The sequence below is a fragment of the Lytechinus pictus genome, chromosome 3 (genome assembly GCF_037042905.1).
Source record: "Lytechinus pictus isolate F3 Inbred chromosome 3, Lp3.0, whole genome shotgun sequence".
NCBI lineage: Eukaryota > Metazoa > Echinodermata > Echinoidea > Temnopleuroida > Toxopneustidae > Lytechinus > Lytechinus pictus.
The window spans coordinates 64020295-64040332 of NC_087247.1; the positions used below are offsets into that span (position 1 = coordinate 64020295).

The 20038-nt window shown below is 34.7% G+C and overlaps 1 protein-coding gene across 1 annotated transcript in view; it reads right to left on the reverse strand.

Moving 5' to 3' along the window:
- Positions 1–3019: 3019 nt before the first annotated feature.
- Positions 3020–20038, reverse strand: part of LOC129256824 (V-type proton ATPase 116 kDa subunit a 1-like) — a 35219-nt gene continuing 18200 nt past the window's right edge. Inside the window, exons 9-20 of the mRNA XM_054895016.2 lie at positions 19597–19809; positions 19091–19241; positions 17740–17879; positions 17122–17270; positions 16454–16541; positions 15663–15784; positions 14956–15163; positions 8469–8585; positions 7583–7747; positions 6138–6255; positions 5290–5503; positions 3020–4789 (exon numbers count right to left, since the gene is read on the reverse strand). Of these exons, the coding sequence (XP_054750991.2) occupies positions 4705–4789; positions 5290–5503; positions 6138–6255; positions 7583–7747; positions 8469–8585; positions 14956–15163; positions 15663–15784; positions 16454–16541; positions 17122–17270; positions 17740–17879; positions 19091–19241; positions 19597–19809 (1770 nt within the window). The 3' untranslated portion in view covers positions 3020–4704. The remainder of the gene's footprint in view (positions 4790–5289; positions 5504–6137; positions 6256–7582; positions 7748–8468; positions 8586–14955; positions 15164–15662; positions 15785–16453; positions 16542–17121; positions 17271–17739; positions 17880–19090; positions 19242–19596; positions 19810–20038) is intronic.

A 20038-nucleotide genomic window follows, 5' to 3' on the forward strand; every position in this document is an offset into this window, starting at 1 on the left:
AGGTTGTTGATTGAGAATGGCATCAACTTCTCTGAATGTTATCATTTTGCTACCTGGAAGAATTAGGGGTCTCTCACGTCCTTTTTTTGAATGCAAATAAATAAAAGTTGGTGCTGATTATTATGTATAATGTATCATGATTTCTTAAGATAAATATACTGCTCTAAATAGCTGGAAAAATACAAATATACAATTTATGCTATAATTCAAGGGGGACTTCACCCTGATGATGAATGTGTCTAAAACACATTTGACCATCAGTTTTAGTAAAAACAGAAAAATGAATAATAGTGTTAGGAATGTTTCAAGTTATGAATGTGTGATGTCATCTTTGACCAGTAAATTCAATAAATTCCCATTTTTTAATGATTCATTAGAATCTTTTTCTAAAAGAAGCAGGTATGAAATCCTGTTTCTGGTTAAATGATAGTCAATATTTTGTGAAAAAGACATTTTCTAGAATTTGTATCATCTGCCTCAGGAGCAGTTCGCAAGTGACGTTAGAAAATGAAATCTTGAATAATCCAGGACTCTTAAAGCAGATACGAACCAATAGCGCCATCTTGAGTCCTCAACTACTCATACCTGGCCAATTTCCTGACCCATAATGCTAGTGTAGTCTATTAATATAGACCCACTTGAATGATAACATGTTCATTAACTGCTCAATACATTTTTACGGAATAATTATGTTACCAAGTAGCAAAGCAATTACTTTTCCTCTAAAAACATTTTAGTTTCTCTACACATTTACAATTATAGGTCAATTTATTCTGTGTAGTATTAGTAGATATCTGAAAACGTATATTTTAAGACTATTTATAACACACATTCAATGAAAGACCACACACAGTTCACTCCCCCTTTAAGTTTGTAAAAAAAAAAATCACGAAATATTCCGCAATAAGTATATTTTGTTTTTTTAGTTTTTATTAAAGCCAGCTGTGTTGGGGCGAACTTCCCCTTTAAGGAGTATGTCAGTAACATACATATAAGGCATGCCAGGAGCACATGACTGGCTTTTTTTTGTTGTCCTATGCATTGTTCACACTCTTTGAGGGTTAAATTAGGTTATTTTCATACCAGCTACATTGATTGATCCTGTATACTTATAATGTTCAATAGCTTTTAAAGGAAATTTAGTTATACCATGGACCTATGAAGAGATGGACGATTAACACAAGTATTTCTATGATCCAATGATAGTCACCGTCGCCTGTTATGTGCAACTTAATTAAAAAATACAGGTGTTGTGACAATAGCAATTACTATGACTACCAAGACGTATCTGATCACATAAAGATGGATCAGTTTTCCTGGTCTTAGTTTTGTTGGCTGATACCCTGTTCAGCATGTGCCTTTCAATCAACATGCTTCATATTTGGAGCAGCAAACGTCAGAAGCAGACGATTTCTGTGATATAAAATATGATATTCGATCCGGACACTTCTGGACGCACTCAAGAACCTCAATAACATTGAGAGACACACGATCTATATGTGCCACGTATATCTGGAATATTATGGAGAAAATTGGGAAATTTGAATTTTAAATGGTAAACAATCAATGACAAATTTGCCTAGATTAAAATTGCAGACATTTTCCCAAATAAAACACATGGAACTAAGACTACCAAAGGTAAACAAGAACTGCACATCGATTTTCCATGATTTAACCCTCAAGCTCCCGGGGTATTTTGATTCTTGTCATTCCCGGGGGGGGGGGGGGGGGGGGGGGGCCATTATGGCCCCCCCTTAAGATCTCGGCCGCCGATCGCGCGAGCGACGCAAAAATTTGCACGCTGGTAGTGTGTGATGTAATCTACAAGGCTGTATGGTAAAATTTTCCAAAATATTGAGATTTTATTTTATATGAATTAATTATGCTAATTTATGCATAAATCATACTTTTTGCTCTAATTCACTAAATAAAGCTCCTAGAATGCTAATTTTTGGTAAAAATATTCTTTGTAGCATTCTTAACAATCGCAATTAAAAAAAACTTCGGTTTGGAAATCAATTTCTTATGTATTTTATTGTTTTATGAATTTCTTATGTATTTCTTTGTTTTTTTACTTTTGGTTTTTTATTGTTTTTTCAATGGAAATCGTTCCAGACTTAATTCTGATCACAACAAGGCAAAATTAATTAAGTTTAATCAGTAAAAGTAGAAATAATGATACATTTATGAATTTTGGCTAAATACACTATTTGCATTGGATTTGTACATGAAATCACGTTTATGAGCAATTTTGGGTCTGACATGCACTTATATAATGTTGCGTAATGTCGTAACCGCGTACCCGGGCGTCACAAATTTGGTCTCAAAATTTGCACGAGACTTGAAAGTAAAAAGTCAGTGAGCGGCGAGGTAAAAAAAATTCGCGAAGCAGATATATCGCGAAAATTGTCAAGGGGGGGGCCATTATGGCCCCCCCCCGGGAGAATTAGGGTTAAGTGATTTGTTATCAACTGCGCATACAATCTGTGTAATATGAAGTTCCAATCACAAACTGCTTCAGGCCCTTCTCGTGGTAACGATCATAGGACCAAAGTAGACAAGTATGAAGAGAATGTTATTCAGATGACAAGAGTCACCTGTTAGTGAATTCATTATTTAAGCGATGTTTGTCCATCTCTTTATAGTTGCATGGTTATACGATCACATCACAGAATCTGGATACATGTATGGAAGGAACAATTTTCATTATTTCTTGATCACTGGTCAATCTTATCATATATGGACTATCAGTGTACAATCATTATTAATAGTACTGGTACAGATATATTAGAAAATTTAACAAAAATATATATGGTAATTAACAAATAAATCTATATCAAATTCAAAGTAGAAAAAATGACGGATACATCAACATCACATCTCCGATGACAGAATACATTATCACCTGATAAATGGAAATATGCAACTTATGTTTGCTAATATTGTGTACTAAATAATAATATATAATGAATTGTAAATGTTTATAAAACTCTCTTCATGCAAAGTAAAATTATTCATCTTTAATGTGATACTCTTTTATTTTTTCTTTTGATGATCTAGGTGTACTGCCATGTAAATTCTAGAATACAACTGATATAAGAACACAATTAGATTTATTCTCTCTGGTCATCAATGACAATTCAAATTTAACAAAATCTGCATTAGACATCCATACATTAGTGTGTCTACCATGCTAGGCAGACTTTGCTATGACTTAGTCATCCCATTTCTTATAACAAAATTCTACCTGAATTCAGGATAAAAAGAGTTCTAAGCCCATGCATCTTCCAATTATCGCCTATTATTTCTTTCAACAGTACTAGTCTACAGTTGCATGAAACTTACAATAGAACTGTATATTTTTTTGTAAAACAAACACAACTTCATTCGGTTTTCTTAGATGTATACACTTAATATTTCATTGAGCTATTCCAAGGTATTTGCTTCTGTGACAATCTTGAAAAATTAGCAAATTACACCAAACAATAAAACCTAACCTCTAACCCAACCCTAACCCAAGTTCTAATCATCAAATGATTCTGAACTAAAACCTCATCGAAATGTAAACTACAAACCCTTGTCTGTAAAAAAATGAAGACCGGAACAAATGTCACAAGATCAAAGTCCAGGTCACTTGAGAATGTGTTGCATTTAGATACATGAACAAAAATTGAATAATCCTGATTATACAAGATGCATTTAATATTAAAAAAAAAAAAAATATGTAACATGTATGTCAACAACCGATCACCTATGGCAATGAGAAAATAAATCTACATAAACATTTGTTTGCCTTATTAGACAATTAAATTAATAATATAAAATTTGCTGAGTTATATTCATATCATTTACAAGTTTTACAATATTTTCAGATTAATTCCAGCTAATTTCAAAACAATTTCATGAAAGAAAAATCACCATGTATTTCAAATAAAAAATATTTGAAATGTTTCACAAATTCTAAATGACTGCAGACATATGGAATAGTTTGGAGCGCCTAGTCTTTCTCCTGAAAATAGTGAATTGATTCCTATCTCTCAAAAACTGATTCAAATAACATACACACGATACATTAAATACAAATGTAATAGATCTTTAGAAACTAATCTACATTTCTACTCAGTGTCTTTCCTATGTATTTCATCCACAGTCATGTGACAACAGTACTTTCTTCATTTTTCAAATCTTATTTGCTCATAGAATGGACTTGCTGATAGTGACATATTCTCATGATAATATGGCACTTCTTTTACAGGTCTCTTGATTATTGCTCTTGTATTTCATCTTATCTGTTGTAAAATCAAAACAATGTAACAAATCTACTATAAAAAATAAAATATTTAGAATTCAAAGTGTTTTGCCAGTTACTACACCAGTTACTTTCACTTGGCTTTAATCAGTCTTGAAACTGAATACCATGCAGAAAAGTATGAAGTAACACCAATAAGCATGTTAAGAAATGGTACATAGAATATTTATGGAGTGAAGGACATGAAATATACCATGTGAGTGTTGATATATGACATTCCCATCATTAAGTGATATACTGCACCTTAAATCTGTACAAATCATGGTTATAACAAGTGAAAAACAGCATTGAAAAAATTATCAAATTCATTTTAGCTGATTTGATGAGAGACTAGATTAAAGTGTAACTGTAACATCCTTAAGTAGATGAGATTGGAGTATAAACCAGAAAATGTACTATTCATCTGCTTCCACATTGGCAAGACTGAATGGAATAAAGGCATAACCCTCTCCCTTGTAGAACTTGTTCTGAAATTCAATCCTGCAAGAATATAAACATAATAAGGAAGAATACTCTTAAGAACATTGCTCTGACAGAAATGACTTGGCTATCATAAAACATGGAATTGAAGAACCAAACTATCACCTCACTGAATTCCTAATACTTGTATTTCTTTTGTTTTCATGTTTGCACTTTTATGGTGCTAACAAGTCATACTGTACATTAGGAATGCAAAAGTGAACATTAATACATAATCAACTTCTAGTTGCTATAAATCATAAAATAAACTTGCTGAATATTGATTTATTAATGGTAATTCTTCTCTTAAAATTGCCTGACTTTCAATTCACTGATGATGATTATAATAACAGCTAAAATGACAAAAAATCCAGCAAGATAAGCTCTGATATGAATATATTTTTTTGCTTGAACTTCAATATTAACATCCTTCACAGACATGGTCCAACGACCCTCTTAGATATCAAGAAAACATTAATATGCCAAAAAAGTCAACAATTGATACAAATTGTTATCCTCACCAATGTAATCGCAATGTGTGTAAGAATGCTGAAAGCCCCTCCATCATTAGCAGTATAGCAACAGTCATAGCAGCCCAGGCAGCAAATACAAAAAACAAGTTGAATCCACCGGCTATAGCAGACACATACACCATGGCACCACTTTTATCAGAAAACATGGAATCCAGGAACCAACCATTCTTCATCACCATTTTCCAAAGTACTTCTGATAACTCTGTAAACACATAACATTTACTTACAATGAACTACTGATTAAGTCTAATTAATTTCATACAGGTAACTTTGCAGTGGTCCAATCTAATGGCACCACATCTGTTTGACTTTGGAGAAATTCCACTTAGAAGAGGTATATCATAAGTTTTGCATAATCTGGCATAAAAAGATTTCTTTGACTTGGGCAAATATTCAACTTAGGGAACGTTGACTTAGGCAAGTTTATTAGTAGTACTATTGTCATTATTTTCTTACATTTCTCATAAGAACCATCTCAAAATGGATTGAACGGAAAGAATAATAGGAGAAAATAACTTGGCTAAAAATAAATATGCAAAATGCCTGTTTTTTTATAATAATGAGAGTGCTCACCGACATAATTAAATGCACTAGTCAAGTACATCTTGTTAAATGTTAATATACGAAAATGTGTTTACTTGTACTATATCTGCATACATTTTAAAGTATTATTTATCATGATGAATCCTCAAATGCAGAAATAAAATATAAAAAAACTCAAAGAGAACACAAACAATATCCTATTTGAAATTTGACCACAACCACTGAAGTAGTATTGGTTTATCTTGGTAAGAAAACTATCAAAAGATGATTATATATGAAGACAACCACTGTACCTGCATGTGCTAGACTGAGAGCCCAAAGACGGAGATAAGATGCTGTGTTAGATACACAACCAAGGCAGTACTCAATTGTATGGATTGCTTGTAAAGTAAAGATCTCACCCATGTCAAACTATAAAAAAAAAATATAGAGATTTTTAAAAAGCTAAAATATAATGATAGCAAACATGTCCTCATACCCACAACAAATTGTTTTCTCTTTGAATGTGTACATGTCCAACTATTTTCCAATTAGTAAATATTTTAAAATCAATTTTAAACTCCACATAACTTGGGAATAAAGAACAAAAAGTAATTCCAAATTTCAACTGCCCACCCAATTTCATATCACAATACACATCAACACATCAAAGTAATACCTAATCTTGTCACCTGGGATTACAATCCTAATAAAAAGAATGTGCCAAATCAAGGAGACATTGGTAGTTTTTCATGCAATAATTACCAACACTTCATAAAATCTCTCTAACAATCACAGTTCTGCCTTATGCAAAAATTGATGATAGAGATTCTGCAGTATTAAGTTGCAATATGGTATTTCTACTTAGAGCAGTTATATGTTTGATCAACTCCTGTATTGCATTAGAACTTACCCTGACAAAAACAAAATATGGCTTTGTAAAACCTAATAGTATTAATTTTGTGAATTGAAGTATTGCAGGATATGGAACTAATAAGTAGCCCATGATGTACTAGTATATATATAAGGAATACCAACAATATATCAAATTGAACCCCAAGTAAAAAAAAAATATATAGCTCTTTAAAAGAAACATTGGGTGATTTCAAGTTCGGTGTTCGGGGTTGGTGTGGGTGTTGAGAGCGTAAAAAGGCCGCTGAACCGAGCTCCAACACCGAGCTGGGTTCAGAGGAATGATACCGATTGCTATATCGATAACACATGACGTCATGCCTCTGCGCTGCGCTGCTAAATCATCGACGAAAATGAAATCGGAGAGAAATGCATTAAATTCTCATCGTACAGAATACCAACGTTTTAATTAATTCAAGAATTCGAAAGAGTGAACATTATTCTTCATCAAAATATATACAGCTCAAATGATTTGTACTCATCTTAACTGTAAAAGCTAATTTGACGGGGATGTTTCATCGTGTTCGCCGCCCGTTCACGAGCTTCAGATTGCCAACACCAACACCAACACCGAACTTGAAATCATGATTTTCCCAATCCCTGGGGGTTGGTGTTGGTGAATGGGGAAATTGCACGTATATCGTCAACACCAGCCGCAGTGCTGGGTTCAGCAGACGACATTCAACACGAACTGCCGGAAATACGTCATATTTTACGAGGTCAATCCCAACACCAGCCTGATTTCAAGTACGGTGTTGTGGCTGGTGTTGGTGTTGTCACAACACCAACACCAGATTTCAACACCGTACTTGAAATCACCCAATGAATTCCTAGCCTGGTACATTACCTTTTCTTCTTCATGAAGTGATTCTTCAAACACACTATCATTAAAAGACTGTGATAGACTGGATGTAGATGGACCTTCATTCTCATTATTAGGAACAGGCTGTAATACCTGAAAATCACCTCCATCAACATTCACAGAGTCACTAGTTGGCAAAGGCATATAACCCTGGGCAAAAATAACAATATCACAGACCTGTTTCACAAAACTTAACATTGATGGTAACTTTGCAATGGAAACCTAAATTCATATAACAATGCTAACTATTGTCTAAGCTAGGGTCACCATTAAGAGTATCCTTGAGGCATTTTAATTAATGATTTCTAACTGAATACTTCAGAGTTGGATACACTTACACAGTATGTCCTTAGGAAATATATCAATCTATTTTGCCCTCTATCCATCAGCATGGGAATTCCTTGAAAGCAGTGATTACTGAAATCAGTCATGGCTGATAGGAATATCAAATTCTATCATTATAATCATTACTACGAATCCTCAAATATTAATTTCCATAATTATTACTTGATTGATGCCTCCAATATCACAATTAATAGTGGAGACATAATAAATTGGGAATTGTAGCACAAATAAAAATATACATATATAGTTCATTATGAATGAGTAAAAACTGAGAAGATGCTATTGAGAAAATAATTTCCTTTATTTATTGTCAAACTAATGAATCATTCTGTTGCAAACTGCAGCTGATTAAATGAACCACCCACATCCCCCTTTACCTAACAAGCATGAATAGTCTTGACATAAGACTGTTGAGATTAAAAAGACTGATGTTAATCATTTTTCAAAAAAGTACAGTCATCAAGTGATAAAAAGCAGGAAGAAGTCAAAACCATCTAATATATCTGCACTAATACAATAAACTTACATTGCTTCTGATTTTTTCAGCAAGTCTGTGTTTGATATAATGGTAGATAGGGGTTCCTAGAAGCATCCAAGGTACACACACTAATGACAATGCCAGTAGAATCATCTGAACCAATTTCTGCAAGGATTATAAGAAAATCTTCTTTGCATACTGTTGAATAGAAAGTTGAGTATATCAGAAACTAAACATAGCTTTGTGGGCAAAGGAATTAAGGACTAAGGACGTTCTACAATTAACATGAAATCCATGTCATTTTCACCATATTTTACACAGAGTTACTTTAGCACCTGTATATTTCAAATATGCAAAGAATATCATGGGTTTATGTTCTTGACTCTTTGCTATTGAGCTTTGAAGTTTATCCAATTGGAAGTTCTTGAGAAATGCGTATTCAAAAGAATTTGACATTTTTAGACCCTACAAAATCTCTATTACTAAGTAAAAATTCATGTAAATTTCATCAAATTTTACGAAATAGTTCAGAACTGTACACTAAATATAGATAATTCATTCATATTGCTATTCGTTTGACCTTTTAAGGCTAGCAGCACCTCAATCTCTTTCAAATGGGGTCATCTATGTCATCCAGCATTGTTCCTGAAGCTCTGAAAGCATCACTCCTACTTCCTCCCCTCAAAAAGTCGAGCCTTAATCCAAATAGTCTCGGCAACTACAGGCCCATCGCGAATCTGTCCTTCATTGGTAAGGTCCTGGAGAGGGTCGTGACTTCACACTTAAAGGATCACCTTGAAGGATTTGGCATGCTTCCAGTCAATCAGTCAGGTTATCAGAATCACCATTCTACAGAGACTGACCTGGTGAAAGCTTTTAATGATCTTCTCTTGGCTACTGATAGGGGCGAGGAGGCAGTGCTCATTCTGCTTGATTACACCTCAACACCATCGACAACAAACTGTTGCCGTATCGCCTGCAAAATGACTTTGGTATTACTGGGACTGTCCTTGATTGGCTACGTTCTTACCTCCACAATAGAAGTCAAAAGTCCACAATAGAAGTCAAAAAGTTACCATCAACAGCACCCTATCGGCAAGATTCCCCTTGGCATTCCTCAGGGTTCAGTGGTCGGCCCACTCCTCTCCATCCTGTATACAAGCCCTCTGTCAAGTTCATTGACTCTCATCAGGACATTCGACATGCCATGTATGCTGATGATACACAGATTTACATTACTTTGAAACCCATTGGTAAAGATGACGCTGCGTGAAAGCTAAGTAGCTGCTTAGAGGACATAGGGGTTTATCTGCTTGTTTTCAGACTATCAGCACTTTTGTTGAGGCAAGTGAGATATTTAAAGCACCAAAGGCTTTGTATCTATGAGGGGAAAACTTCCAAACCACTCTACCATTTATTTGAATTCGTCTTACCTTGCAGCACTTCAGAGTAAAGTATTCAGAAATTGTAGTGATTATTAGAAGCATTGGTCCATGGATTATCTTAAGCTAATTAGCTTTATAAAATAACACATCAGATCTGCAGTTAGAATGCAGATCATGTGAAAAATCAGCCGATACCTAGAGCTGATTAATCACCTGTTCATCCACTATGACATCAATGCGCATAGCGTAAACAACGTTCTCCCTACCACGCGTCACGGTTGGCGGGCGCCGACAACCCTGAATATTTTCAGGGCAAATCCACCAACCGTGAACTTCCCCGACAACTGTAAAACAGGCCTAGATCTACACAAAAAACTGAATAATATATTGAAAAAATAAACAATCTGCTTTTCAGATCCTAAAATAAACTTGTCGATTATTTCGTCCACGATTTCTTCCCGGGATTTCTTTGACTCGGTATGCTGTATACAATACGACCTCGACTCGAGGCCCAATTTAACTCTCTTTCTCTTATGTAGGAAGTGCAAAGATGTTTACCTCGCATTTGCGTATCGCATTGCTCACATTATTTACGTCTTTAAAATGGTAGTAAATACGCTCAAAAATAAAGTGAGGAGAGAGGGGTACCGTGGGTTACTGGGTTGGGCAATGTAATCTAGATGTTATGAATTTCAGTTGATATTGTCACTTATTTTGTCAAAAGTAAAGTGTGTCAAAAATAATATAAAAATTCGATCGAAATTTAGTTTCATCTCGTCCCAGGCCCCAGCCTTATATAGCGAATGCATTTCTGATGACACTGCCGTAGAGCGAATTGGGAAAATTATCAAAAGATCACGTTAATAATGACAAAGCCACAGGAATGGATTGATATAATGTCCAACTCATTTACTTACAGCAAAATGATTTATTCACATTTATATTCCGATTTTACTCCATAATTTCCAAAGTCTTGATCTCTACATCGAACTTATGAAAGTGTTGATTAATTTCGCGACGGTGTGTCTACCAAGTTCTGTGTCACTGCACTCGCGCTCGCCACGATCACATACAGAATACAAATCGCACATGGCATCAAAATCCTTGATCCGCAGGGATCCGAGTCTTCCAAAATTAGATGGGATCCAAAACTGAATTAATTTGAATGGTTTTTTTTTATTTTCAGATATTCATTGAATCTGTCATAATTTTCATAAGTAATAATCTTTATTAATATTATTCACACTTTTTATCATTTTTGAATGTGAGTAATACGTACAGTGTATTTTCATTTGTATTGTTCTTTATTACTCTTTACCTGCCAATTAAATAATGAACAGTCCAGAGAATTTTTTTTAGTCATCACAGTGAATGCTTCATGAAATTGTTGTACAATTGCGTAACAACTCCCGGTAACAACTACGATTTAAAATAAAATATTATTTGAAATTAATTTGTGTAAAGGAGAAAGAGAATAATGGGAGGTGGTCGTGGGCAATGTAAATGAAAATGATGGGATGTTTGTGACTTTGTGGGGGAGGGGATTGGCGGAAAGAAATCAATGTTCGGAGCGAATGAAATTAATATTCATTTATGGATGTGTCTACTGTGATTGTGGCTGCATAATCTTTATGGCGATTGGAAAATCAACCCTTGGTCGGGAGGGGTACGTGATTCTATAGAAGTACACATTCAACAAAGTGGAATTGACAATTCATTCACAGATATTCATTTCAGGGGCCGCGGAAACAGGGGGGGGGGCTGGGTGTGCTTCAGCCCCCCCCCCACTTTTTTTCCAAAACCGTGTACAAAGACATAAAATGGACCACCTGATTGTGTATTTTGCATGGTCAGCCCCCCCCCCCCCCACTTTCAAGACCTTTCCGCAGCCCCTGCATTTTAAGCGGGTGCGACATAAGCGCTTGCCCGATTGCCGGGGGCAAGTAAAAGTTAGTCGGGCAAGTGTTTTTCAGTAAATAAAAAACTACTTGCCCGAATCGGGCAAGCAAAATTCTCGCTGTTAAATGAAATTTTATAAAGTTTCCTCAGAAGAGAGAGAGAAAAAAACAAGTTAACAACTTCAGCATACTTCAGCATACATACATGTGGCTGGTGCGCCCAGCCTCCAGGCTGTGTGGCAGGCATGCATGGATCTCCATGCGGCTGTGCACACCTTACTATCCCCGATCAAACTCTGAATCAAAGTGAACAAGCCCAGGGAACAAGCTCACATTAAAAATATATTTTTCCAACAAAATAATCACAAAATCAGCGGGAAATTTGTATACTTATATGGATTCTCAGATTATTAATTTGATGATGTGATCGGAGGAGCAAGTTATTGAGTTTTCATAACTAGTTTCAGCCGTTGTTTTGAGTGTTGTGATCGGTGTAGTGGGAGGATGCGTGCAAGTCCACAATGCCGCGATGATTCATTTGATTTTTAAGTTTGTCAATGTTTCTCTGTGAAATTTTATTCATTTCTAAAACATTTCTCCAACAATTTTTAAAATATATTTCAAACAATTATCAGCAAGATTTTTGTTAGATGATTGCATTTTTTGTTGTTTCAAATTTGAGCTTTAATTCTTCCTCTTTCTTTCTTATTCTTTCCTTCCTTGCTACCTTCCTTTCTTTCTTTCTTTTATCTTTCCTGCTTGCCCTTTTTTTGTTCCATCTATCTTTCTTTTCAATCTTTCCTAGCTTTCTGTCCTGATTTATTTTTCTCTCTTTCTCTCTGTTCATTTTTCTTTCTTTCCTTCATTTTCTTTCGTACTTTCCTTCTTTTTTTTTAATTTCTTCATTTTTTCTTTCCTCTAACTTTTCTTTGCTTCCTTCTCCCTTCCTCTCCTTTTTCTTTTTGTTCTTTCTATTTTTCCTTTTTCCATTATTTTCTTTTTTTAAATTTTATCTTCACTTCATTCTTTCCTTCCACTAGTTTTATCCTTTCTTTCATGCTTAATTTTCTTCTCTCCTTCATTCTTTCCTTCACCCATTCGTTCGCCTTCCCTTTTTCTTTCTTTCTTTATTTCCTTCCTTCCGTTCTTTCCTTCTTTCTTCTTTAGTTATTTCCAGTGATTCCCCTTTTTATTTTGTGTCACGGTCATATACAAAAGCACATGAAAATATATGAGAGAGAAAATTAATCAAATAGCGTATTGAAACCAATTTCGGTCATAGGATGAGGTAATATAACTTTTTTTTTTAATATTACAAGGTACAATAGTTCATGTTAAAAAGATAGGAAAGGGGCAATGGTATATAAAATTGTAGTTGCCTACTTTTGAAGCGGTTAAACATTATTTTGAAAGATTTTTTCGGGCAAGTGAAATGTATTTTCGGGCAAGTATTTTCCAACTATTTAGAAATTCACTTGCCCGACTGGGCAAGTGCTTCTAATTGAAGTTTATATGTGTGAATGTTTTAGAGGATATGTATTTTGTTTGTTCACGCCCGCATGAGTTGCTAGTATAATTTGAATATCGTTGGATGAATTTTTTAAATTTCACTTATGTCTTTATATGTTTTATATCGGTATTGTGTTTTATATAGTCTATCTTTACAACGTCGTTAGCCTAATTACTGCAAGTGGATGATATTTATGAAATGAGTTGGAATGTGAACGAGACGCACCAAAGCCGATGGCACGTGATCTAATTAGTATTCACTTTCTAGGTTGAGCCAATCATTGTGCTTGATCTCAACATCCCCTTGTCATTGTCCACGCCACGACCCTTCCCCTTTTGCTCTCTCCCTTTGACCATCCTAGCTACAACCCCCCCCCCTCTTCCTCTCTTTCACACACGCTGTATTATTTTGTAGGCCTACATTGTGCATTTTTTTTTTAATAGAAATCTGCTTTCCTGTCAATTAAGCTTTACTTTAAAAACATTTTAAATCGCAATTAATTATAATAAGAACAAAATCGTAATATTAAAGTATTATGAATGACTAAAAATATTTCTCCCGCTCGTGATGGGCACATTCATTATTTTATAGGTGAGTATAGAACAATACAAATGAACATAGCAATAATTGACAGTTATAAACGAATCTTGATTGGATATTATTAGTATAAACATCATCAACAGAAGTCTTATGAGAGTTATAGTTTCAGTGTGTATCTGAAAACAAAACAAACAAACATGCAAATTATATAAGTTGGGGACCCCGTCTCATGAATACCGATGCCCATCATTTGGAAGCCTCGGAAGTTTTTTCCGAGGCTTCCAAATAAAGTCGGAACAATCTTTAGATTTAGTAAGGGCGTGGCGCGGCGCAAGCTCAAAGGGCCACGCATGCATGCGGTCCGTAGATGTAGTTGGTCATTGACACGCATTCACAAAATTAATCGCACTTTCTAAGGACGTAGCGATCTAGACATTGGAAAGTATATAGTACATTTATCGATGTGAATAAATCTATAAACTATAAAAAGTATAAAATGAGATTGAAATTAAATGATTTCCTTTGATCTTTTTCATCAGTACTTGCATTTCTGCTTCAATCGCAATTCGCGCAACCGTTACGGCTGTGTGGCCGGAGAAGCATTAAATAGACATAAAATGTGGTGCATTTAGCAGCAATCTAAGCTCGTCGATATTTATATTTTCGATAGCTACCGCGCTTCGCCGCGCGGGAGGGGGGAGTACCCCCCTCCCCCGTGCGTGCTTCGCACGCACCGAGGCCGCTGTGCAGCTTGCGTCGCCAAGCATCAGAATGAACCTGGCGAGAACGTTGAGCGTAAAATATGCGCAGATCGTGATGCGCACAAACTGTGGAACGTCTTTAAATGTCTTCGGATAAGGGTTTTTCCAAATGAATTTGATTTCTTGGGATATATATGGCTTTGTAATTGCTTCATAAATTTTTTTTTCTTTGACTGAAGGTAGGAATCATGCAGAAAACAAATCTTTCTTCAAATACTTTTTTTAGGTTATAAGTATGCAAAATATAGACATATAAAATTACAGCAACTTTAATGTACTTTCTACTTGTATGTTTTATTTTCTTATACATTGTTCATGATGTCTGTATTGCAAATTGTACAGTTGTGTGTATTTTCTTTGAATGGAAATAAAATTGTGAAAATAAATAACCAGTAATATGTGAACAATAAAAGCATTCTGTACATATGAAGATTTTCTTACTTGGTGTGAGTACATGGGTGGTTCAGGGACCTGGAGCTGAAACATGTAGATGAGTACATTGATGAGATTAGGGGCTTTTTCTGAGTTCAATGGTCCAAAAGCAAACCATTTAAAGAAGATGAGGAAGACAAGATAACCAAAGATGGCTACCATAAAGATGATCTGCGGTATAAACTCCAGGAAAAGACGATGCACTTGGCCATTGATACTGCATATGAGTAAACAGGAGCAATGATCAACATATGATATAATCAATATATTGCCCAAAACAAATATGATCATAGGCAAGAATGTTCAAAATATATGAAAAATATTTCAAACATAAAGGTAAATACAAATGTTATTATATCATCATGAAGCAGGCTAACAAATGGGAAAAAAATGAAAACTGGAAAGCCAGTAACATCAAACAACACTTTAAAGAGAAAAAAAAACATCCACATAATGCCAAACTTATTTTTAGTAAAATTTATTTTTTTACACGAGAATCCGTTTGCATACCAACACTCGATAGGTAGAATACATTGCATTATTATCAACACTGAGGTAGTCCACTTGTGCTATCAATATGAGGAACTTGTTTATTACACACACACATTTTTGTTTTATTGTCGTACTTCTATTTGTGAAGTAACAAGAATTCAACAAACTGACTCATCCAGCATGATGTATGCAAATGGCTTTCTAATCCTCATTTGTATACTTACACATGATTAACAGAGCTAAGTAGAACACCAAATGTCATCTGCATAATACCAAGAATAACTGAGAGACGCATCTTCAGAGAGTTGATAAAATTCAGTTTATTTCCTGGAGCAATCTGCCATACCTGTATGAAATCAAGGAAAAAAGCTCTCCTTAACAGTTGGCCCACACAAAAGAGATAAAAATCATCAAAACATGTTAAATTTTACATTAAATATTAAGAGTAAAGCTTCTTATTTCCCTTGGGATCAAAGACTTCATGAAATGTTTACTGATAGCAGATTTTAAACAAAGAAACCTGAGGATATCAGGGGTGGAGCCAGGGTATTTTGATGAAGCTGGCAAGGCAAACATATTTTTTTCTTCTCAATTCAATTTTATGATTAATACACAATTATACAACTAATACCTCTCTTTTTTTTATTCAATTCTTTCTTCTCATTCTTTTTTCCTCTCCCTGCAGAGCCACCCCTGACAGCATGCAATGACATGTACGTGTACTCATTCTCTGAGTTTAAAGGCTATATTGATTGACCTTGGATATTTGATCTGAAAATATAACGCCTCCGGTAACCACCTGTGGAGGGCAGAGGCATACAAAATATCAAAGTAAACTGAGATCATTTTAGATATGAATGAGAAATATACAATTTTCCTATGCTGGAAATATGACTTGTGAATTCAGAGTTCATTTTTCTTATGGGACAGGCCAAATATTTGTGTTTATTCAAGAAATTTTAAAAGGGTCAACCTATTCAATGACTGTAAATAAAAACATTTATTAATGACTCACAGGATCAAGACCAAATGGATATGGTACACCACTGTAGCAGTACTTTGGATCTAGCATTGCTTGCTTTGTTGATTGTGGATCAAAGTCTCTGCAAAAATAAAATCAATGAAATAGTAGTCATTACCATTAAAGATGAAAAGGTTTAGATTACACTCGTCTGCTCATAAACATCATAAGAATTTGAATATTCTATTCAATATGTTTCACAGCTGAATTAAAATTCTGAATAAAATGACTTCATTAGCTTCGTACAGGAGTTTTACTTACTGGGCCGAAAAGGAGCCAGAATCCATTAAAGCCCCATACGTGTTGTACAATATAAAGCCCGAAGAGTGAAGATTGACATCTCTGTTTATAAAAAGAAGTTGTGCTTTGTATAGTGTCAACTAAGCACACAAACAGACAGAGACACGCCTGATAGATCTTTCAATCCACTAATTAGTTGATATCGTCAATCCACAGATGTTTTTTCCCACACATCACCTTTAACTCTTTACCTTAATCACCAAACTGACAATGACGCATAACATCTTTCATTGTGTCTCATACCACTTGCTTAATCCTAGTCTTTTTATAAAAAAAATAATGATGTTCAGTTGTGCTTACAAAATCATTAAAAAAAGATACAAACAATGATATCCTCGTTCCCCTAAATATTTCAAACATACTTTAGGCATTCAGTTCCATTGGCTGTCCAAGAAGAACCAAATATGTTGAGTGACTTTGAGAAGCAATCATTGTATATCAATCCACCATACATGGAGAAGAGACCCATCAAAAAGACCATATAACGCCCTGCATAGATTGGTCCAAACATCTGTCAAATACAAGAGAAATCCATATCAAAGTGTCGTAAGAAATTAATTCAGTGTTATATTTGGCTTGTTAGTAGTGTTATCTATCTTACCTGAACAATAAACATAAACATGAATAAGAAATACCAAAAAAATTTAAGCAATTTGTATGCCTATGAAGTCTGCTGTATTTTAGCTTTAACTTACACACTCAAACTAATTCAAGTATGCTATCTATAATTCTTGTGAACCAACATCTCTAATGCACATGAAAATGACACTGGGAATTTCAGATACTGAAATGGTAAAATGACATATGCTCTTGCAACATTTTCTCCAGTCATTTTACTTTCAAACCATCAAGAAAAAAAGAGCTCACATTTAATAATTGATCTACAAGTCATTTGTTCATTTTTATGAAGAGCTTCTGAAACACATCCTCTGGGTAGGAGACTGAACTTAATATTATCAAGAGTGAACTGAGCTACCTACATCATCATTGCCCATGCTGTATTTCAATTTCTTCTCCTTTATAATGAGCCAGAGTCCAAACATTGCTAAGAGTAATCCATGGCCTGCATCACCAAACATCACACCAAACAGGAATGGGAACGTAATGATGGTAAAGGGCGCTGAATTCAAATTTGGAAACAAAATAAAGGTCAAGCCATAAATAAGAATACAAATAATTTTAACACAATCTAGATAGAATCTCAACTGAACTGCACACATTCAAAATTATGCCTCGGCATTTGCCAGATTAAGAACATTTCTCACACCTAAATACTAACATTTTCAAATAATGACATCTATGACCCCAAAATCAAAACAGACCTTAAATCCATCAACATGAAGTTTGAAGTTGAACCCTAAGGCGGTTCTAAAGTTATTGCAAGAACAAGATATTTCAATGAATATCATAACCTCTGTGACCTATAAAATTTTACTCCAAAATCTAATTTGTTCATCACTCATCCAATATGTATGTATGTGTAATCAGGAGCCAGATTTGAAGTTGAATCCTCAAACAGGTTTTAAGTAATATAAATTGTGAGAACAAGATAGTTTCAGTTATATAATGACCTGTGACCTTTGACCTTATGACCCCCAGATCTACTCAGATCATAATCCCTCCCAAATACACACATGAACCAATTTCCCACTTGAACCCTCAAACACTTCTTCACTCTATACGAGATCATCATATTTCAGTGTATGTAATGACCTCTGTGATCTTTTATCTTTGACTTCATCATCCCAAAATCTAATCAGATCCCTGTCACTAGTAAGTTCATACTTTGACCAAGTTGAACTTTCAAATAGTTCTTAGTTATTAAGATATTTTTAAGGTATATAATGACCTCATGACCCCAAAAAACTAACAGGATAAATGTCATTTGTATATGTATACATGTACTTTGACCAAGTTTGAAGTTAATCTGTAAAACAATTCTCAGATATGGCGAGAATAAAAATGGGTCACAAAGATGATCTAAAAAAATGCCTCCGACTACCACCTAGGATGGGCAGAAGCACTGAAATGTTGATGCCGTCAAATGGAGTGACTTTTGGACACACCTCTGAAATAAATATGTGTATCCACTTTTAACCAAGTTTGTTTTCCAATAATATTCTTGTGTGATATTAAGGTACTTGTGTATGAGCAAGGAGTGGAGAGGATTCTCAACTGTAATACAGTCTCATATATATTGCAGTTAACATACCAGCAGCTACGGTAGGATTAGATTGCAAAGTTACTATAACAGTACATTTTACACAATGGAGCCCATATCACTGTTACATGCATACTGTACATAGCCCAAGTTTGAATTAGTAAACCTACCAGGATTAACCTCCCTATAGGTAGCTACTCCATATGCATCAGTCAACTCCTGAAACCCTAGAGTGAACTTGTTAGTCTTGTTATAAGTAGGAGGGCTGGCGTTTGTTGAGATACGATTCAAAATGGATGGAACGGAGGAGCCACTCTTTTGCTGAAAAGGGTTATGCAAAAAAAAAAAGACTTTGTACTAACTGTATAAGAATAATTATTCAAGTAATTTATAAGGTTCAATTCTTCGAGACAAATATATTAAGTAGAGTTAACACTCACAGTGTCATATCAATACTATGCTAATAAGCAGATGTTTCACCAAAGTACAAAAAATATTGTACATTGCGCAAAAAAAAAATACAGACATGTATGTCCATTATCATAACTCATGTTATTTGGCATAATCAATGACAAAAAAAAAAGAAAAATGCAAGGTATATGATCAGGAGAGACACATGATGCTAGATAATTATCTACAGCAATTTGCAATAACTTTTATTCACAATTGTACTTACTGTTCCACGCTGCAATGCTAATCTAATGTCCCCCAGTTCATCGGCTGGACACCAACATTCACCAATTAGACATCGGCTTGTCACATCAAAGTTAAACATGTTGAGGGTATGATAGATGGCCTTCAGCTTCCGTACTTTAATAAACCAAGAAGATAAGTTGACTGCAGCGGAAGCAAGCAATCGCTGACGATGATCATCCATCTGAGCCAAAACCTTCAACAGACACCATCGTACAAAGCAATCAATAAGGGTCTTTCTAAAAAAGGGGTTTTATTTTTCTTACATGTATTTTTACCTCAATGTGCTCTGTCTCCATGTAAAAACAGTAAATGTATACAGATGCACTCAAACAATAACATGAAACAGACTAATGATTAACACTTGGCATTATTGATTCTAAACTGATAATACAGTTACACATACAATCCTAAGATGATACCGA